The sequence below is a fragment of the Pholis gunnellus genome, assembly GCF_910591455.1.
Source record: "Pholis gunnellus genome assembly, chromosome: 2".
NCBI classification, from domain to species: Eukaryota; Metazoa; Chordata; class Actinopteri; order Perciformes; family Pholidae; genus Pholis; species Pholis gunnellus.
The window spans coordinates 4,051,828-4,072,435 of NC_136536.1; the positions used below are offsets into that span (position 1 = coordinate 4,051,828).

The 20,608-nt window shown below is 43.9% G+C and overlaps 3 protein-coding genes across 4 annotated transcripts; 2 read left to right on the forward strand and 1 right to left on the reverse strand.

Annotated features, from left to right (window-relative positions):
- The first annotated feature begins 927 nt into the window (after positions 1–927).
- On the forward strand, positions 928–11,044 carry nr2c2 (nuclear receptor subfamily 2, group C, member 2). 2 transcript variants are annotated; one of them, XM_079180594.1, is made up of 15 exons: positions 928–1,051; positions 2,856–2,940; positions 3,243–3,284; positions 3,442–3,642; positions 3,739–3,844; positions 3,990–4,169; positions 4,382–4,538; positions 4,654–4,744; positions 5,361–5,506; positions 5,830–5,992; positions 6,409–6,530; positions 6,625–6,764; positions 7,453–7,590; positions 7,699–7,804; positions 8,809–11,044. In XM_079180594.1, the coding sequence occupies exons 2-15, from the start codon at positions 2,881–2,883 to the stop codon at positions 8,981–8,983; spliced, it is 1,827 nt and encodes a 608-aa protein (XP_079036720.1). In that variant the 5' UTR covers positions 928–1,051; positions 2,856–2,880; the 3' UTR covers positions 8,984–11,044. The 2 variants fall into 2 exon arrangements, with proteins under 2 accessions (XP_079036720.1, XP_079036719.1); XM_079180593.1 differs by lacking the exon at positions 928–1,051 and having other exon boundaries at positions 3,208–3,284.
- Positions 11,045–11,592: 548 nt separating this feature from the next.
- On the forward strand, positions 11,593–14,096 carry mrps25 (mitochondrial ribosomal protein S25). Its single transcript, XM_079180758.1, has 4 exons — positions 11,593–11,794; positions 12,943–13,049; positions 13,268–13,355; positions 13,596–14,096. The coding sequence occupies exons 1-4, from the start codon at positions 11,661–11,663 to the stop codon at positions 13,783–13,785; spliced, it is 519 nt and encodes a 172-aa protein (XP_079036884.1). The 5' UTR covers positions 11,593–11,660; the 3' UTR covers positions 13,786–14,096.
- An 84-nt stretch (positions 14,097–14,180) lies between these two features.
- rbsn (rabenosyn, RAB effector) lies at positions 14,181–20,373 on the reverse strand. Its single transcript, XM_079180561.1, has 12 exons — positions 20,290–20,373; positions 19,468–19,769; positions 18,976–19,110; positions 18,728–18,828; positions 18,588–18,633; positions 18,340–18,501; positions 17,990–18,246; positions 17,718–17,788; positions 17,535–17,621; positions 17,341–17,443; positions 17,109–17,213; positions 14,181–17,025 (listed from the first exon to the last, which is right to left on the reverse strand). Exons 2-12 carry the CDS (start codon positions 19,628–19,630, stop codon positions 15,928–15,930), a joined length of 2,328 nt encoding a protein of 775 aa, XP_079036687.1. The 5' UTR covers positions 19,631–19,769; positions 20,290–20,373; the 3' UTR covers positions 14,181–15,927.
- Positions 20,374–20,608: the final 235 nt, after the last annotated feature.

The following is a 20,608-nucleotide window of genomic DNA, read 5'->3' on the forward strand; positions in this document are numbered from 1 at the left end:
TTTTTCCACACACAAACAAACTACATCTACTCCTTTACCGTCATTAAATAAAACACTATTAACACACTGATTTTTGGAACCAGGTTGCATTTGTGTTTTCTTAACATTTAAATGCATGAATAGAAGTTATAGTGTGCCTTCTTTTCCCTACTGGTACAAACATATTATTTATTATATATATATATATTACGCTTACACTTATGATCCGTCTCTTGGAAAACTTTATGGCACAACCATGACAGAGAAATGTTGTTTGTCTATATGTATGTATGTTGTAGCATAACTGGGCAAATGTCTTGTAAATGAATTGTAAATTGTCTTAAATTAGGGTGCATATGAATAAAGGTGAGGGTCTGTGCTTTTATTGTATTGTAAATTGCTTGGATTGAATCAATGTGTTTACAAACCTGTAGCAAACATCTGGTAATTAGGGAACTTGACATCATCTTTAGAATTGTTATTATAGAAATACACATTATATAATACGTGTAGAGAAAAAGTTCTTCAAAAGTCAAAAGAACCTAAAAAAGTGAAACTTGAAGACATGACAACATAATAAACTATTTAAATTGCCTGTGGTGTTAACTGCCAATTAAAATTCGTATAACAATTAAACAAAAATAGACTTCTAAATGAGTCCAATGTGAATAAAAAGTATATTTTATACATCTTTCGAGTAACATTTTATCAGGATAAATGTGTCTGTTTTGTATTTCATTGAATAGAGCTGACCATGAATGAATTGAAACAATCCTCTAATACGCCTGTGAGTAGGTTATGCTTTTTATTTTATGTTAATTTCATAAATTGACAACAAAGTCCAGTCAGACACGATGACGTCAGTCCAGTCTGGCTCGCGCCAAGGGCGGGTGGGGGGATTGTTGGAGGCGCGCGGGGATGCGAGGGAGAGGAAGGAGAAAAAAAGAAAAAAAACCTCAACCATCATCAACGCGCTGGCGGTGCGGGGGTCACGAACTATGACCTTTAACAGAAGAAAACCAAAACAAATATTTTACAATATTTATAAATCTGTGTCCGCCGTGTCCCGGAGGTAAGTCCCAGTCCACGGATTGAAAACCGTAGAAAGCTCTCTTGAGATACTGGATGATAAAAGAGCGAAGCTAATTCTTACTGCTAGCTTGTTAGCTTGTTAGCTAGCCGATGCGGAGCTCCCTTCCTGCCCGATTCCGACAGCTCTGGATCCGGGCAAGGACCGTGAAACGACTGACGCTGATGTGCCTCAACAGACTGTTAAACTAATGATGAGTTTGTGACACTACTGTCGACTTGAGAGAGACGTGGGCAGTCGGCTCGTGGTGCAGCCGTTGAGAGAGGCGGGTGCAGTCGGCTCGTGCTGCAGCCGTTGATTGCAGTTTGCTTGTGTTAAAGTAGCTAGTTAGCGTAAACGGCTAGCTAACGTAGGAAAGCTACAGATGAACTCGACCCTTTTACCTTTGCCTTCTCGGGTACATAATACGTGTGTTGAAATCACTATTACTTTATTCAACAAAGCTGCATTTATTTTTACATTTACTACCAGGATGTCAACAGTCGTCTTGGCTCTGCCACCTGGTAAAAGAAAATTGCTCCCCCGATATATTTATCATAAGATTCGTCTCTCCAGTGTTATTATTGGCTGTCAGCCAGATTGTCCATTTTGTTCGGTGTTGTGACGCGTTGGTGGAGGGAGGAGTTGATGGGCACTCTGTTAGACCAACCGGTGAAGAATACGAGCAGCAGGCTCCGCCCCTTTGGTCTGAGCATATGGAGCTGCTGCAGGCACATCAATCAGTTTACTCACTTATACTGTCAAAATGTGTTCCTTTTATTATAATTACAAACCAACAAAGATAGAGCCTATCTGTGCTAGGAGGTAACTGATGAGTAGGAGTAGATGCTGTCACTGAATTCTGCCCAAATGCATTGCCGTCACTCACATTTGATGTACAGTTTTATAGGTTTTGAAGCATAAATAGACTGTATGGGATATGTCCATGGCCCACATTTAATTAGTATCAATCTGTGCATAATGCTTTATCACAGTGTTTCTCCACTGTGATCACAATATGTGTTCACTTAGCTTGAAACATGATGTGGTGCGTTTCATGTATTTTGACTCTATAAGTGGTAGAAAAAAAGGGGCACACCAGGTTTGTTACCTAAAAATGGAAGCAAAGAGAGCCTTGACGTTGGGATGTTCATGTAAAAGGTGGTACATCTCAGTTGTCCGCCTTTGTTACAATGTCATATTGGACAATGTCAGGGTCCATCAGACTGTGGTGTAATCTGGTTATCAACGCTCTCTCAAATCTCATGTCTGGTTCGGATTTAAGAGGTCATAGACTCCACTTCAGGTGACATCCCTGCAGTCATGCCGAGGCTGGATTTATCAGATCAAATATTTACCTACGGTAGAATATTAAAGTAGGTTAGATGTGGGAGAAAATATATGATGTTAACGACACAATATAGATATTTGTTTAATTAAATTGTCTCTTTTGTTCATCACAATTAAACGATGGCGTGTGCAAACTTATGATTTGATGTTCTGTATTATTTTTATTTTGCGGTCTTGAGTGACGTTTCTTTTGTGTGTTTTTAACAGTGTGTCAAAGCAATGGAGAAAAACTGTAATCCCGACGACAAATGTCTGTGCTACAGCACATACATTCACATAAATCAGACAGAACGTCCCATCTAAAAATCATCAAGAAGATTCGTCACGTATAAAACTTTGTATTTCAATCAACATCATCATGCGTCCGTATTTCTAAAGCCTTCGTAGCGTCGGCCATGCTCCTCTGTGACAGTTTGCACCTTTTGTGGTTGATTATCTGTGGCATCTTTCCAAACAGACCTCACTAATGACCTTACATCATCATGACGACCAACCTCAATCTGCTCTCTCAGCAGAAAGTGGACTCTGAGCACGGGGCCGAGGTGAGCGGTGCAGAGGAGGACGTTCACGACATATGTCTGAGTTGTCCCATGTAACTCACATGAAGTGTACAATACTGGGTTGCTGCTTTTCTTGTCCGTGGATAGAGACAAACCTTCTATAGACAAGCTCTCCAGTTAGACAAATGTCTATGCCTTACACAAACTCAAGTTAAATACATGTGCGTCGCAGACTTATTAATCATAAGTTGTATGTGTTTAAGCTCGTTAAAATGCGTTTCAAACTGTAGGTGTCGTCCTCTCCTTCAGACTCCATGATGAGCGAGTCTCCACAGCGCTTTCAGGTCGTCTCCACTGAGCCTGCCGCAACACCACAGCGAATACAGGTAACCGCTTCAAAGAACGTGACACTGACGAGCAAGTTGATGTTACGACGTGTGACGTATCTCTTCAATGTCACTCTTTTTTTTTACTTCAACCCCCATGTCGGTGCCTGTTGATTTCCACCTCTCCCTCTCTCTTTCCGTCTCCATCAACCCTCAGATTGTAACTGACCAGCAGACAGGTCAGAAGATCCAGATAGTGACGGCGATGAAGCCGTCCAGCGCTCCCAAGCAGCAGTTCATTCTGACCACGGCTGATGGCTCGGGGGCAGGCAAGGTCATCCTGGCCTCACCGGACAGCCACAACACCAAGCAGCTCATCTTCACTGCTGCAGACAGCCTGATGCCAGGAAGGATACAGGTACAGACGCCCCCATAACATCACCCCCTGGTTCATACCCAGGATACTATTGGCAATATCGTGGTCTTGATATTTGTGTTTGACTTTGCCTCTCAGATCGTCACAGATCCAGTGTCAATGGAACGGTTGTTGGGGCAGTCAGGGGACCTGAGCCGACCGCAGCCGGTGGAGTACTGTCTGGTGTGTGGGGACAAGGCCTCAGGTACCACAGCTTACAGTTGCATCGCCTGTTGATGTGAGGATCTGGGTGTTTCATTTTTGGCTCATGTATCCGGATGTGGTTTGCTTCACCCACACCCACACAGTGACTCACACCGTCTTGACTATTTTTTTCTCTCTGTGTTCAGGGCGTCACTACGGAGCGGTGAGCTGCGAGGGATGCAAAGGCTTCTTCAAGCGGAGCGTGAGGAAGCACCTGACGTACAGCTGCCGCAGTAAACAGGACTGCGTCATCAACAAACACCACCGCAACCGCTGCCAGTTCTGTCGGTTGAAGAAATGCCTTAACATGGGGATGAAGACTGACTGTGAGTTTGAGTCCAAATCCAGAAAGAAATCAGGTATTTTTAAGTTATCTGCAGGTTTTGAAAAGTAAAGAAACATTCAGTTCCCCTCCAAAAAAACAACCTTAAAAGGGAGTCTTAGTTATTTTTCATTGACAAAGTGCACTGGGGTCGTTTTTCTCGCCTGCCACAGACAGTAACAGTCGTCGTAACTGTTTCTCTTTGTTTGTTCTCAGCTGTCCAGAGTGAGAGAAAGCCCATCGACGTAGTGCCCAGAGAGAGGCACGCCAACTGTGCTGCCTCCACCCAAAAGATCTACATTCGCAAGGACCTGAACAGTCCGCTCATCGCAACGCCAACTTTTATCTCCGACACAGAGACAGACGGGTCCAGGTCAGTGGGACTCAGACCTGCAGACGAACCTCATGCTCTGTTGTTCTGTCTCTCAGCTGGTGTTGTTGTTGTTGTGTGAACTGGTTTTTGATGATGCTCTGTGTCTGGTGTGCAGGTCCAGCCTGCTGGACCAGGGCATGCTGGTTAATATCCAGCAGCCGGTCATCCAGAGTGATGGAACTTTGCTGCTGGCCACTGACTCAAAGGTACAGCTGTTACTGCAGCTACAGTGAATATAACATCTGCCTGTTCTGTTGTTGTTATTGGAAGGGCTTGTTGCATTGTGAGGCTGTTTTATTTGGTGCTTTCTAGTATTATGGGGTCAACAAAAGAACATGAAACTTTTATGTTTACTCTCTATGTCAGCACGGAGCTTCTAGAGAAAGGCAGCATTGCTTTTAATTCTACTATGAACAGAAAGTATGAAGAAAGGAGCTGCAGATGGCTGGAAGATGTCTGCTCCACAGTGAAGCTCACTTTTATATCACAGCAGTCCCGAGTCAACACTACAGATTAAGCCACAACATGTAAAACTCCAATGATAGTAGAATAAGCTCCCTGAAGTTTATAATGGATCTTTAGACAGCGTCCATGAGGGAATCAGGACCGTGGAACCGCTCAAACTGCAACACAGACGACAGATTCCAGCCTAAAACCTGTCTTAATCTGTACAGTGTTTGCACTTTTAATACATTTTAAGAAGCATCTGTTCATCCCATGTGGTTGCAGGCAACACATTATTATGATTTGCTCCAGTTTAGGATCACCTATTTTGTGTCTGTAGTGTTTTCTGGTTCAGCTGACGTATTTGATTGTCTTCAGATGGACCCCGGCCAGGGGGACTTGGGGACACTTGCCAATGTGGTGACATCACTGGCCAACCTGAGCGACTCACTGAGAGAGAATCTAAACAACGGTGATACCTCAGACAGCCAGCATGAGGAGCAGTCCGCCAGCGAGATAACACGGTCAGTGAGCGGCGCACAACGAGGAGGGGAAGTCGTCTTCAACCCTCAATGAATTCTCATCTTTTCTTGGCACCTTTGGGAGAAGATTATTTAAAATTGAGCATGTTTGTCTCTACAGAGGCATAAAAACATTATTTAAGACACATTGGTATTTATGTTGCAGAGAGTTTTCTGTTAAATCAGGTCATTTAAAGGTGTGTGTGTGTGTGTGTGTGTGTGTGTGTGTGTGTGTGTGTGTGTGTGTGTGTGTGTGTGTGTGTGTGTGTGTGTGTGTGTGTGTGTGTGTGTGTGTGTGTGTGTGTGTGTGTGTGTGTGTGTCACAGTGCCTTTGACACCCTGGCCAAAGTCTTCAACCCGCCTGACGGTCTGGCCGATAAGCCGCAGTGTGTCAGTGGAACAACCATCCAGCTGATTGGTCGAGACCAGGAGACGCCCATCATTGAGGTGGAAGGACCGCTGCTCACAGACAGCCATGTCGGCTTTAAGGTGGGTGGAGTCAACCCATACGACACACACACTTGATATTTATTATTAATGAGTTGGCTGAGTTGTCCACAAGAGAGGTAAAGGGCTTAGCTTGCACGGCAGCTGGGTTCTCACAATGTCACAAGATCAAATTCTGTCTTGTCAGGCTTCAAATAATGCGTTTATGTCTGACAAGCCACAGTGAGCGGACCAATCAGCATCCTGTGACATTCAAAACAACAATGGCGGCTCCCAAAGAGGTTAGCGTAGATGCTGCAATAGCATCAATAATATCTGAACTGGAGAATATTTCTTTATTTAAAGAAGAGCAAAGAACGACACTAAAAGCTTCTCGATGGAAAATAGGCTTTAGCTCTCCTCCCGACTCGCATCATTTTCTCTCATACGTCCTCTTTGGTGTTTTCCTCTTCGTCTAGCTGACCATGCCCAGCCCCATGCCCGAGTATCTGAACGTACACTACATCTGTGAGTCAGCATCCAGACTTCTCTTCCTCTCCATGCACTGGGCGAGGTCCATCACTGCCTTCTCAGCTCTTGGGTAAGAATGCGTTGGACACAAGGAGACGTAACGCCGCTGTCTGTCTATACGTGCTCACACTTTTCTATTTTTTTCCCGCCTCTGTCGCTCTCAGTCAGGAGGCAAACACCAGTTTGGTGCGAGCCTGCTGGAATGAGCTGTTCACTCTGGGTCTCGCTCAGTGCGCTCACGAGATGAACCTGTCGACCATCCTCGCTGCCATCATCAACCACCTCCAGAGCAGCATCCAGGACGGTATGGACCTCAGACCTCGCCATCATTTCTCAGTAGGACACACACACACACTCATTGGAAACGGGAGTAAAGAAATGTGTTTGAAATCTTTTTTTTTTTTTGCTGTGGCAGAACATGCATTCTCTCTATTGGCCAGCAGGGGGCGACTCCTGATATGAGAAAATGACTCTACTTCTCTCTTGATTTATTACCTCAGTAAACATTGTAAACATGAGTTTATGGTCTCAATCTCTAGTTTCAAGTCTTCTTCAATACATCATGATGTTGATTTAGTAAATGATGGTCATTTAGAGTCAAACAGACCATAAAGCAGGGTATGCTTTAGGGCGGGGCTACACAGTGATTGACAGGTCGCTGCCTCTCCCAGACATGTATACGACATCTTTACGTCACTCCTCCGTTTTCCAAATATGGTAACTTCCGTTCACTGGTTGTAAAAAGCCACGATGGCGACGGCCAAAATGCCGAACTCGGGTCTTCAAAGCGGCAGTCCACAAACCAATGGGTGACGTCACGACGACTACGTCCACTTCTTACATACAGTCTGTGGTCTAATAGGATAAAATGATGAAGTTATGCAACTTTGAGGAGGCATACAACATCGAGGCGGGGATATTAGTTTGTCGAAGAGACTTTCCTGGTTAGATAGAGCTTTGAGTAAATTATGAAACATTTTCTTCTCTCTCAGACAAGCTTTCGGGGGAGAGGGTGAAGCAGGTGATGGAGCACATTTGGAAGTTCCAGGAGTTCTGTAACAGCATGACGAGGTTGGAGACTGACAGCTACGAATATGCCTACCTGAAAGCAATAGTGCTGTTCAGCCCGGGTGAGTTAATAATACACACTCAAGCTTTTTATTAGTCAAATAAAAAGAATGTATGTAAGAATAAGTGTAATTGATTGAATAAATGACCTGTGTGTGTGTGTTTGACAGATCATCCCGGTGTGGACAGCAGCGGGCAGATTGAGAAGTTCCAGGAGAAAGCCTTGATGGAGCTGCAGGACTACGTGCAGAAAACGTACCCAGACGACACCTACAGGTACACTCACACCTCCAGTCCAACCAGTCAGCTCGACCGGTCATTAAAGAGGTTTAACCATATATGTAGTTTAATCTTCACAATAATACAGATTATTAGATATTATGAGTTGGCAAATTGGTGTGAGGATCAAAACCAATAAACCACCCGTTACTGAATACTAGCTGTACTTTATTACTGTGGTAGTCCCTAAGATGACATGTTTAACTTGTGTCGCAGTAGTTTCAAGATAAAGTGAAGTGCTGAACATCTGCGGGTGTGTTTGCATTATTCTTCTTGATCCATTTCATTTCTAAGCACGTCAGAAGGATGATATCGATACTCCGTATCAGTTCAGGTCTTTATCTTTAAGAACAGATTAGAATTCATTTATATTTAAATATTACTAAATGTTTCTAGAGGAACAACAGTAATGTTTAGGATTTTACTCTGTTCTTTTTCATGACTAAATAATAGTTTTTTAATACATATAATAGTATAATTGTAAAAACAAATAAATTCAGAACAGGAGTACAATTAATATATAATTTAGATATTAACTAAATATTTTGTCTAGAACAGCATTGACAAAGTCACAATATAAAGTCATTAATATCTCACTGGAAACATCTCAAAAAGATCAAATAAATAACAATCCTGAGTGAAGTTTGTAAAGAAAGAAAAAACAGACATCACTCATGTCCTCCTGTCCTCTAGTCCCGTAGTCCTCCTGTCCTTAGTCCTCTGTCCTCCTGTCCTCCTGGCCTCTAGTCTTCCTGTCCTCTAGTCCTCCTGGCCTCTAGTCCTCCTGACCTTCCTCCTGTCCTGTAGTCCTCTTGTCCTCCTATCCTCCTATCCTTCTATCCTCCTGTCCTCTTGTCCTCTGTCCTCCTGTCCTCTTGTCCCCTGTCCTACTAGCTTGATCACTGAATATGGAAAACGATCTCTAGAAGAGAGTGAGAACCCTGCGCTTACAAGAAAAGCTCATTTTCTTTGCCTGACTCGTGGTGTGCTCGTGTCTCCAGGTTGACCCGTATCCTGACTCGTCTCCCGGCCCTGCGCCTCATGAACTCGGGCATCACGGAGGAGCTCTTCTTCACCGGCCTGATAGGTAACGTCTCTATTGACAGCATCATCCCGTACATCCTCAAGATGGAGACGGCTGAGTACAACAGCCAGGACTGTGACCCTGCAGAATGACCCCCCCCCTCACCCCAGGGTTCACTTCAGGTACTCTTCTTCTTCGTCTCTCGCGGGGTTCACTGTTGAACACCGGTCAGAAACCCTGCAGCGGCCCCTTGTTTTTTTTTTAAACGATGCACGGTGGTAGATTAAGATGATCCAGGATCGAAAAGCCAGGATGACAGTTGGAATGTGTTCTGGAGCGGACGCAGTGTGGTACTCTTGAACTTGTGGCTCTGAACTCAGTCGCTCTGAGCTGAACGGAGAAGGAATCCTCTGCAGCTGTGCTCGTCTCCTTTAATGTCTTTAATGGCACTTGAGGCTGATCAGCCTTTCACATGGTTGTAGTCTTTTCTAAGCCTTCCCACGCGCTCATGTTGATCACATACATAGTTTAGCTTCAGCTTGCAGATACCCGATGAGCTGTATCAACAAGTTCAAACAGCAATCTAACACGTGGAAGTGAAAGTTTTAAAAGTAAATCTGAGTACTTACTTTTCAAGTGTATTTTAAAGCTGTAATTGTTTGTATTTGGTAATATTGGCGCGTAAAATAAAACAGGTATTTTAGTGGACGTGCTGTTAAAAATGTAGAATTCAGGCTTTTACAAAGTACAGTATGACTGTTCTGAACATCATTCATCGAAACATCCAAATCATTTTCTCTTTTTATTCAATTCTGAGGCCGACACCACTTCCTCAGAGGCGTCGAGACGTTAATGTACAGCTCTTAACTTTAAATACGTTTAAATAATAGTTGGAATGAGAACTCCAATCAGGTACAAACACAATCTCAAACCTCAATGAATTGATCCGCAATCTGCTCTCATGGCATTTATCGACCACACAGTGCATTACGACACGACCAACATCCCATCTCATCCAGTTTCACGTCAGCCACACGATGACTTTGATTTAAACTTTGAGGGTGTTTTCATGTTTAGGTACATTTATTTCTTAACATTATCACGGATATGTTGCTAATATAACCGGTGCAATCGCCTCATCACTTTCCCCTTTACGACAATCAGTTATATGTGTTTTCCTTCTGTCCCGCCAGTTTCAATCTGCATTTTCTATACGTGTATTTATCGATGGCATTTATTTCTTTTAAAGGAACTAGATTATCTTAAAGATTCTGGTTCATAAATGTTGCGTATGTGTAGCCACGCTACTGTTTTTGTACTTTGAGTTTGCATTTGTACTCCGCTAACTGCACATCAATCAGCTTCTGTTCCGCTGTGTTCATGCTGACTAAGACTTTGTGTTTTCTATGTTTTCTAAAATGTTTGATTTGTTGTGAACAAATTAGCTCGTTGCATACTAAGTGTACTTAAAGTACTTTTGGGCAGGTTTCCCCGATTTTAAAACAAAACAAAACAAGGTTTTCTGGGAAGCGTCGATGTCTCGACTCACCCGATAGTTTAATGCTTCAGAATACCCGCAGCATCGTGAATGATAACGGGAACGTAAAGAAGGATTATGTCTCGTGAAATATATATGTCTCTTGTAATATTTGGGGTTTTAAACCCACACAGACTGTTTGTAACGGCACTGTTGTGAGATGACCTTTGTACATGTAGTTTCATTAAAATGAGTGCATGATGTTTTTAAGCCGGGTTTTATAATCTTGTCGCCGTCTGCCCTAATAAGGAGCATTGTTATCAATTTTATAGTGCATTGCAGTGCATGAAGAAGTTGCTTAAGTGCATTTTATTAAATGCTGTATGACAAAATGTTAATTTAAATGTTGTGGCTTTAAAATATTAACCATGAGCAGCTAACACATTAGAGGATATTAGATGAGAAAACGTCAGCTCGGTGGAGTATCCTATGGTTTAAATTTTATACTATGTAAATGTACTTTGCTTTTGTTTTTTGCTCATGTACAATGTCATTTCTTCAAACGCTGAGATTGAGAAACAACATCCATGTTTTGCTGAAGTTGTCACAACCCCACATTTCTACCTCACACCGATGAAGATATAAAACAGATGTAATAACGACGGAGCTCCAGTATCAGCATTCCAGTCTCTGAGGCTGGCTTCTCCGAGGCCGCACGCTATTCAAGAAATAAACAATTAAGTATGAAACATGACACGACTGAGTCTCTTGTTTAATACCTGTATGTTAAAGTGAAACTGTGAATCACAATCCTCACTCTTAAATACAGCTTTGGTAACAACACGGACAACATCACACCACAAAGAAATGTAGCTTTTATAATATAGAAACTATAAAGCTCTCATTCTCGCAAAGGACTTGCTGACAACATGTACTACTGCTCTCTGAACTACTCAAAACTTTAACTAATTTCAACTAGTGTAGACTTACTAGCATAAGTCCTAGTAAAAGTATAAGTGTTGGCATCAAAAGGTACATAAAGTACACGAAGTGAGAGTATTCACTGTGGACATCATAAGCACAGAGGATGTTGTATGTTGTACAGACTGTAAAGACCCCCTGAGGAAAAGGTGATTTGAGAAATTGGGCTAATACTAAAAAAAATTAGCAGAATATATGTTTTATTAATAACACGTAAGTATTGACTTGTTTTTGTTTGTACTTCTCATGTCAACAAAAAAGAGACTGCCATCCTCCTGGTCGCTCATCTGACGTCATCAATAGGCGCCTCTCCTCTCCTGGTTCTCCGGTTGTTGTGGTTTTGTAAATACAAACTGAAAGAGACTTTAAACATGCCGATGAAAGGGCGGTTTCCGATCAGGAGGACTCTGGAGTACCTGCAGAAGGGAGACATCATCTTCAAGAACCGAGTGAAGATCATGACGGTGAACTACAACACGCACGGAGAACTCAGCGATGGAGCAAGGTCAGAGCTAACGGCTAAAACACGGCTCACACGTCCGCAGAGCTAACGGTTGAAACACGGCACACACGTCCCCAGAGCTAACGGCTAAAACACGGCACACACATCCTCAGAGCTAACGGTTGAAACACGGCACACGCGTCCCCAGAGCTAACGGCTATAACACGGAACACACGTCCTCAGAGCTAACGGCTATAACACGGAACACACGTCCTCAGAGCTAACGGCTAAAACACGACTTGCACGTCCTCAGAGCGACGTGAAGAACCACGAAAAACAATCCTAGTCGATGGGATTGCTCCTCATTTTTACACTGAAGTCGTTTTATATAATTGTTCCTGTTTTATGCATTTTAATTTATTCTGTATTGCATATTATCTGGATTGTTATGCTCACTCATTAGTTGTGTGTGACAGTTTGTGACTATTGTTGCCTCTTGACTTTAAACACAATGAGGCTGGTAGAAAAAGAAAAAGGTTTTATGTGTATTTCTTTATATATATATATATATATATATATATAAAAATATTTACAATTATTAATTGTTTAATTTAATTAAATGTTTTATAATTGTTTGATACATTGTGAAAAATGACCAGAATATAAATATAAATAAGTAGTTGGAACCAGAGAATTGTTTTGACATAAGCTTTACATTGATAATGAAAATAGATCCCAGTTAATTGACTAATGGATCAATCCGCCAATCATGTCAGCTTCACTTTGTTTAGTTCCTTCAGATTTAAGCCTTTTTATTTATGTCACTTCAAATTTCATGCACAAGTTCCGGCACCTGTTTGTTTTCTCATTAAAAAAAATAACACTTAAGACAGGAAGCTGTCGTGAACATGCATAATTCTGTGAATCTTTTAAGTCTAGAATCAATGTTTAGCAACTTTAGCTATTACAGAAGATAAATACACGAGTATTGTAGACTTATTTCTTCAGTTTCAGTTAAAACTATTACAACTAACAATGATAAAATAGTACGGAATAGTGTAAATTAAACATTCTCATGCTTTGGTCCATTCAGAACAAGAGGAATTTTAAAATTTAGGATTAAAAGAAAATGTACCGCCTGTTTCTTTAAGTACTTCAGCCCACCCGTCATGTTCTGTTCTTAAACGGTTACTTTCTTTGTTTTTTTGCAGAAAGTTTGTGTTCTTCAATATTCCTCGGATTCAGTACAAAAACCAGTGGCTCCAAATAATGATGTTCAAAAATATGACACCATCGCCGTTCCTGAAGTTCTACCTGGGTGTGTATTGTTCTGTTTGATGCACACAGGAGACGTTTTCCATCAGAAAGGGTTCATTTGAACTCAAAACATCTTTTCTGAAAGCTAAACTAAAGGAGAGTTCTGGTAGAAAACCACGAAGGCAAAACCTCTCCCATGTGCTCGTTTGACCCGCATTAATATTACCATCATCATGTATTGTATCAAGCTTGTGCTGATGTGCTGTCTCTCCTTTGCAGACAATGGGGAGCAAGTTCTGGTGGATGTGGAAGGAAAGGACCACAAAGAAATCTCACAACACGTTAAGAAGATTCTGGGAAAATCAGAGTAAGATATTCTAGAATATTCAGCCGAGTCTCCTGGTTCAGATACTTTTCACTGTTTTTGTTGATAATTTAAATTCAGAGATTACACGTAAATAGTATTTTACTCAAATGAATTATGAAAGCTGGATCACTGAACTGAATAGCTGATAATACTTTTAACAATGGCTGTTATTTACACCCGTCTCTGCATCGACCAGACAATCCATAAACGTGACGATGTTATCCGCTCTCTGTTTTACAGAGAAGTGTTACAAGCCGAGGCTCTAGCCAAGATGCAGGCCTCCAACCCCGCCAACTTTGGGCCCAGAAAGTACTGTCTGAGGGAGTGCATATGCGAGGTGGCGGGCCAGGTGCCGTGTCCCGGCAACACGCCGCTGCCCAAAGAGATGACGGGGAAATATCGCACCCAGATGGCAGCGGCACAGGAGTGAGACGAGAGCCGAGTGCTGTAGATTCACGGGACAATGCTGAGCCACGGTTTGATTTTGTTTGATTGCATAAAAAAAAGGACTACGCCGTTGCAGATTCAGCTGTAAATATGAGTAACTAAATGGATCCCGCTGTGCTGTGCATTGTGGGAACGTCGCTGGCTGGACTCTTCAGTCCACCGAGAGCAGCAGGAAACGACCGACGCACAACGTTGGTCTGGTGAAGAATCCACACAACAGGATGAGATTTAGGCATCGAGCAAAGTGTCAACACTGCAATGTAAACATTCAAATAAAACTGATTTGCCTGCCGGTGTGGCTGCAGTCGTCGCTGTGTGAACCTCAAGTGAGCTTAACCACAATGTTTAATGCGAGAGGCAGAAACGTTTCACAGGCTTTTTATTTATTTCTTTATTGGTGCTGAGATGGCATTTTCCAAAGTTTGTGCATCAAAATAGTTTTAGCAAATTAGCTAAAAATCAACTGCTAATACACATGAAGAAGCTGCTGGAGTTATTCACGCTCACAAAACACGTAGTGTCTTCTGTGGACGTCAGACACACAAACACATCACGGACATCCTGACTGACTGCAAAGCAGCGCTGTGAGTGATAATACTTGTTGGCGTTCATGTAGTGTCTGATTTGAAGCTGTGCCTCTGCAGATAGTGTTTAGAGGTGAATGCTGGTCAGATGAATGGACTTCTTGGTTGAAACTACTGCTTCGGATTTTGGCCGACAGCACGGAACAGAAGCGAGTCTATCAGTCCAAATGTATAAAACAAAAAAAAGCAGGAAGACGGGCGTGGCCTCTAGTTGTTTAGAAAGAGCGTCATCGAGCAGCGCCGTAAAGAAGCCGGACACAACTGGTGCAGCCCGAGTGCTCAGTTGGATCTGTAGTGCCGGTTAATCAGATCAGAAGGGGTCCCTCAGTCAGACGTGGGGAAACGTTTTGCTCCACTTGGTTCAATGCTTTAAAAATAAAAATAAAGGTCTAAAAAAAGCCAACGCGACAGACGAGATGCACAAAATAAAAGATCACTGAACTGAATCTGCTGGAGGACGACCATGCAGACCTGACAGACATGGTTCACACTTCAATTCAGTTTTACAGAAAAAAAAAAAATGTACTTCCACTGAAACAGAAATGAACAGTAATACTTATTCAAAGCCTGCGGTGGACATTGTATCACAGATGTACGTGTGGTTATTTATAGTATGATTAAGGATTAGAAGCTTTCATGTGTGAAAGTCATGTGACTGATTTATTAATTCAAGCCTGTCATCAGATGGTGTTTGTTGTTCATGGCCCAGTTAGAACAGTACTGTATGGTCCGGTTCAAGAGTTACCACAAATAAACTAGAGTTGTAGGTACAACAAGGTGGCACTAATGTTAAAGGGAGGCTCCACCGATTCCACACTTTAAAGTCTGAGGTTCTTTAAAGACTAAAAGTCTGAAATTTAAAACAATTCTGTAAAGTAGTGAGCTTATCAGGCCGCGTGAGGCTACTTGGATCAAACGCACTGTTGTTGGTGGATTTACATTTTGGGTAATGTAGATTTTTTTTCCCCATGATTCTAACAATGTTATAAGTGTGCAATGCTATTTCGGTGGACTACTCTTTTAAGATAATTTGGCAAAAGACCCCACATATTCAACTATAGATCTCTAAATGTGCATCGTCAGCTTCATGGCTCCCTTTTGTTCACAATTCCGTTTTGACTTTGTTCACAGCCAGAGACCCAAATCTTACACCCGGACCTCCACAGCCAACTACCAGACTGTCCCATTAAAACAAAGTGTTTGAACGCCAGTCCTCTGTCTGTGTTCCTGATACAACAGCGTTAACATCTACAGCAACATGCAAACTGTACAAATGGACTTTTTCTTGCAGTGCTTAAAAAGTGAGCATGCTGAGACAGACTCCAGCCCTCTGCGACCCCGTACAGGATGAGTGGTTTAGAAAGTAAGGGAGTCACTCCAGACTGCTGAGCTTTAGTACATAGTTCATTTTGGGACTTACCAAATCTTTTTGTGGTGCAGCAGACCTCGCCCAAACTAAAACCAGTGGGCTCATTAGTCATATAAAGTGAGCTAGCCTTGCAGGACTTGGTAAGTAGCAGGTAATCAGGGGGGGGGGGGGGTCAGTGCTTCTTTTTCTTCTGCTCTTGGAGGGTGTGCTGTAGCTCTCTGAGGTTCTCCGACAGGAGCTCCACCTCGTCGAGGCGGCCGCTGAGCTTGGCGTCAAAAATGTAGGCCCTAATGTTGTCAATCTGCTGCAGCAGCAGCTCCTCCTCGATCATGTCCACGTCGGGCAAATCCCCGGCGTCATCGTTCCCCTCGAAGGGGTTGGTCGAGACTCCCGGAGAGTTCCCGGAGGCTTCCAGGAAAGGGTTTCCCGTGTCTGTGTTGCCGTCTTCAAAGGGGTTACCGGACACGGCCTCGGCCGGTTTGTCTTCGTCGACCTCTTCGTCTTCATCGAACGGGTTGTACTCTTTCTTCTCAATGCGGACCTCTTTGTGTTCCCTCTTTATGTCCTCAGCGAAGGGATTTGATGGATCCTCCTCAACGGGAGTAGAGTCCTCTTCGTCGAAAGGGTTAAGGGAGACGTTGTTCTGTCCTTCGCCACCAGGGGGGGTCACATGCCCCCCTAAGCTCCTCAGCCTGGGAGGCGACTCCTCCTGGCTTGTGAGAACAGGGAGCGCTCTCGCAGGGGATGGACTCCTCTCAGCTGTGGGAGTCAGGTCCCCTGCTTCAGTGTTCTCCTCTCCTTGGTAGACGACTGCCGGACTAATATCCGGAGCCCTCCCCCACGTGAGGGCAGGCTGAGTGCCGCCCACTGCGGGGCCCCAGTGCTTCCTCTCCCGGGCCTCCAGACGATCGAGCTCCCCCTGCTGCAGGCTCTCCTCCTGGGCCAGCTTCTGGGAGAGCGCGATGGCCACGCTGGTCTGCTGCTGGTCGTACTCGTCCTGCAGCTGACGCAGGTTCTCCTCCAACATGGCCACCTCGTCTGCCCTCTGGGCCTCCCGCGCCTGACGGAGGAACGACTGGATGTTCTCAATCTGCTGCAGGAGGGGGTCCTCCAGCTCGCTGCGCGTGTGGACGGCGTCTGCGGAGGGCAACCAGCCGCCCGCTTTGGTCATGTGCGGAGCTCTCTGGGCCCGCGGCAGCTCTCCGTTGGTGCTGGGAGGCGGACGGTTCTTCTCAGACTCCTGCCTCTTCTTCAGGGTCTCCTGGGTTACCTGTTGAAAATAAATGTTGTATAAACATTAAGTAACTCGTTGTGAATGAAGAAGAAGAAAGAAGTATCGGTACACAATCTCACCAGTCTCTCTTGTTGGAGTCTCTTCTCTTGTTCCTGTTTTCTCTTTTCCTTCAGCGCTTCATATTTATCCTTGGTGGGTAAAGACATGAGACCTAACAGCTTCTCCTAAAACAAGGAGGACACGGAGAATGAGTGAATTCAGGGAAACAAAGGATGACGCTGGAGAGACGTATGCGACAGTGAGGATTGGAAAGACACCGAAGCCCCGTAAGTCTTTTCCTCTGAACGTCACCTGGACAAACAGCGTGGCCGTGTAACGGATCATCCTCTGCAGCTGGAGGGCCTTCGGATGCGGTGGTGGATCATCTTTTGCTCTTAGTGTTAAAATCTTCTTACTGAGAAGAAAACACAGATTTGATCTTTTTAAAAACTCCACATTTGACAAACATGACAGAAGACTTTCTGACATTTAGGACCGACATCTACCTCAGGGCGTCGATTAGTTGGTAGTATTTCTGCACCTCCAGTCTCAGTCCACCAGCAGTGTCAAGATTGTACGTGGTTTCTCCGGCACTGTGAGATCACACAGCCACGACGATGAGTAAGCAGTCTCTCGTATCAAAGACCATTTCTCACATCAGAAATGCTTCTTAAATAACCGGTACTTACTTCAGCGAATCTGCCATTCTGATGTATTCTGGAGCCTTTTCATCCACCTTCTCCATGCACATCCTCAGCCGCTGACAGGAAGACAAGTTTGGAGCAAAGTGAACAACAGGAAACCCCAAAAGACAAACACTGAATGACGGGAAGGATACAACAGAGTAAACTCAAGAAAACGGAACCAACTGCACTACTAGTGGGACCAGAAGAAGGGACGGACTGTAAAATGTATAGAACCTTTTTATAATTTGAACTACGAGATTGTTTGATGTGCAAACCTCGTAAAGTTTCACTACATCCGGCATGTGGTCCTTCTCCTCCAGCTTCTGCTGCCTCTTCAGCAGGATGTCCATACAGTGGCGACAGCAGCGGATCTTCTCGTCGTCCTTTTCCTCCAGCATGGACGTCACGCTGCTCAGGCTGCTGATGCTGCCTCTTCTGGAGCCCATCCCGCCGCCTCCGACCGGGGGAGACTGGGACTGAATAGGGCTTCCAGGTACACACAGGGCCTCTCGTGTCCCATTAATCAGCTTTTCTGTGAACGGAGAATAGGCACATTATTGAGACACGTACTCGACTCGGACTGGATGTCCGATGATAATTTGCAGGAGATTTGTTTCATACGTACGGGCCAGAGGCAAGGTGACAAACTCCATGCACTTCCTACACATGATGGACCCACAGAGGCGGCAGTGGTGCCGCCTGTTCCGGATGTTGAACTTGTTTCCGCAGTCGGGACAGAACGGGACATCCGAGTCGTTCACCCATGACACCACGGACTTCTCAATGGCTGTGAAAGGAGGATGAGAACACTCATTCATTTAGAATATCAACTCATTGACCCACACCGAGAGGCGTTGTTATGAAAACACAAACCTCTGATTCTGGCAGCATCGGAGTTGATCCTATCAAACGACGTCAACTAAGTAAAGACAAACGAGTTGGCACAGTTACGCCCTATCTTAAGTGTAATTTAAGATTCATGGTGCGAGTGATTTGTGCTGCTGTAAGCAAACCTTTTCCAGTCTAATGATGAGCTTGTTGACCTCAATGACGTAGTGATCAATGCGAGCAGCCCGGTGTTTTTTAAAGAGGTCCAGGTGGCTTCTGGTTGCTCCTACAGAAGCAAAGAGAAAGGAAACCATAAGAGTTCAGCGTGTGGTTGCTGCTTAACCGCGTTCTTAGTAAATCCCATCAATACTTGTCTAATTCTATCCAAAGATAAGATTCATTTCTTTATTTCCTCCCAGTTTCACAGACTCACCCAGTTCCTGAGGCTCCCACATGTAGGGGTCCACTCCGCCGTAGTAAAAGGACTCATAGCTGCCCGTGTCCAGCCTGTCGTCTCCATCCCTCTTCAGCAGCTTGTCTGTGGCTTTCTTTGCCTTCTGAACCAAAACTGTGCACAAAGAAAATTAGGACACAAGTGCCTCCAAGTCCACGAGAACATCCATTAATGTTCAGTTCTTGATCTGAACAACTAAACACACATCAGAGAGCAAACCCCCCTTGTGTGCCTCTGTTTTCAACCAGGAGTCTTCCTCTCTGCAGCTCATCCGTTTTATCTACGTTCCCTCCCTGCAGCAGAAAATGTTGCCAATTCATCCTGGCAACAATTTCCACCAAGTCAAACACTGCAGTATCAAACTCAATTTGTAACCCTCAAACTGCTTTAAAGAAGGCCACGCTGTCTTTTTTGCTCAACTAGTTATTTATATTCTTAAGCTTTTACAATGAAACACAAGACGCGACTCACGTTTGAGCTGCCCCCTCACGTGGCGGTCGTCCCCAGAGTGCTCCTCTTCATAGTGGTCTTGGAGTTGGTAGAAGGACTGGAGGTCCTTGAGGCACAGTGGGCAAAGGAAGCCCTCCTTCACGTCACCTGTGCCCTCAAAGGGTGGTGGATAGCTGGAGGCCATGACCGCGGCGGGCTGTGGTCAGGGAGAACAGAGACGCAAGGTGGGAGATTCTTGCTTCGAGCCACATGTCATGGGGCGTGCAACCCCCCCAATGATGGCTCCATCACACCTGAGAAAGGTCCTGGGACCCCTGAAGAGCCTGGAGCAAAGCAGATTGAGGCTACAATGAATATTTCACATGAAATTCAAATGTCAATAATGTGACTTTTATGTAATTAAAGTACAACTGTGACAAGACACTAAATTAGAGAGCTATATTATGTCTAGCTTGGCTATTACTGCTGCACATGTTTAAGCTAATGATTGTGTAATATAGCTCTTAACAAAAGGTTTACACCCACTCTAGTCCTCATAGAGAGCTAACATGCTAATGCTACTGCAGACAGTTCTGTGAGTTGCACAAATCTATTATACGCCATTTAATTAAATATGTGATATTTGTGTGTTAACCACCCAACGGCTTAAGTTACACTGTTTAAACAGTTCTGTAAGTTTGGCCGCCTTTATACTGTAACTGTAACGTTAGCTGCAGAATGCTAACAGGGTTAGCTTTCTTTAGCTATCGTTTCTCTAATCGCTTCGTTTAAAAACACAGAGGACAAATAACTTAAAACTTTTCAAAAACAAATACTACAACACGATGGATGCGGTGTACTTACAAATGAATCCAATAACAAGTGTGTGGTTGACAGTCAGTGTTCTCTTTGACAGCTCGACAACACCAGCTGCAGCAGCAGCAGCCCTGCCCGGTCATGTGATTAGCATTCGGTCGGTACGGGAAGAGAAGAGGGACCAACGACGCGAAACACGCACGCACGAACTGGAGCAGCCTTATCAGAACAATTCTGTTTTCTTACTTTCTTTTATTCTAACATGTGATTTTAACGGTGGATTAGTTTACTACTGTGTTATGTGTATTATGGCCACCTTCTGCTTCGGGATGTGGACTAGATTTTCAAGCCTACCAATTAATGAATT

What these genes read in the sequence shown, in the direction of transcription:
- nr2c2 (XM_079180594.1), top strand. Translation starts at nt 2,881, where the DNA reads ATGACGACCAACCTCAATCTGCTCTCTCAGCAGAAAGTGGACTCTGAG. An exon ending in ACTGCCTTCTCAGCTCTTGG is followed by an intron (nt 6,531 to 6,624) that starts GTAAGAATGCGT and finishes TGTCGCTCTCAG; the next exon opens with TCAGGAGGCAAACACCAGTT. An exon ending in AATAGTGCTGTTCAGCCCGG is followed by an intron (nt 7,591 to 7,698) that starts GTGAGTTAATAA and finishes TGTGTTTGACAG; the next exon opens with ATCATCCCGGTGTGGACAGC.
- mrps25 (XM_079180758.1), top strand. Translation starts at nt 11,661, where the DNA reads ATGCCGATGAAAGGGCGGTTTCCGATCAGGAGGACTCTGGAGTACCTG. An exon ending in GTTCCTGAAGTTCTACCTGG is followed by an intron (nt 13,050 to 13,267) that starts GTGTGTATTGTT and finishes TCTCCTTTGCAG; the next exon opens with ACAATGGGGAGCAAGTTCTG. An exon ending in AAGATTCTGGGAAAATCAGA is followed by an intron (nt 13,356 to 13,595) that starts GTAAGATATTCT and finishes TCTGTTTTACAG; the next exon opens with AGAAGTGTTACAAGCCGAGG.
- rbsn (XM_079180561.1), bottom strand. Translation starts at nt 19,630, where the DNA reads ATGGCCTCCAGCTATCCACCACCCTTTGAGGGCACAGGTGACGTGAAG. An exon ending in GTGGGAGCCTCAGGAACTGG is followed by an intron (nt 18,829 to 18,975) that starts GTGAGTCTGTGA and finishes TTGCTTCTGTAG; the next exon opens with GAGCAACCAGAAGCCACCTG. An exon ending in CGGCCACGCTGTTTGTCCAG is followed by an intron (nt 17,214 to 17,340) that starts GTGACGTTCAGA and finishes TCCTTGTTTTAG; the next exon opens with GAGAAGCTGTTAGGTCTCAT.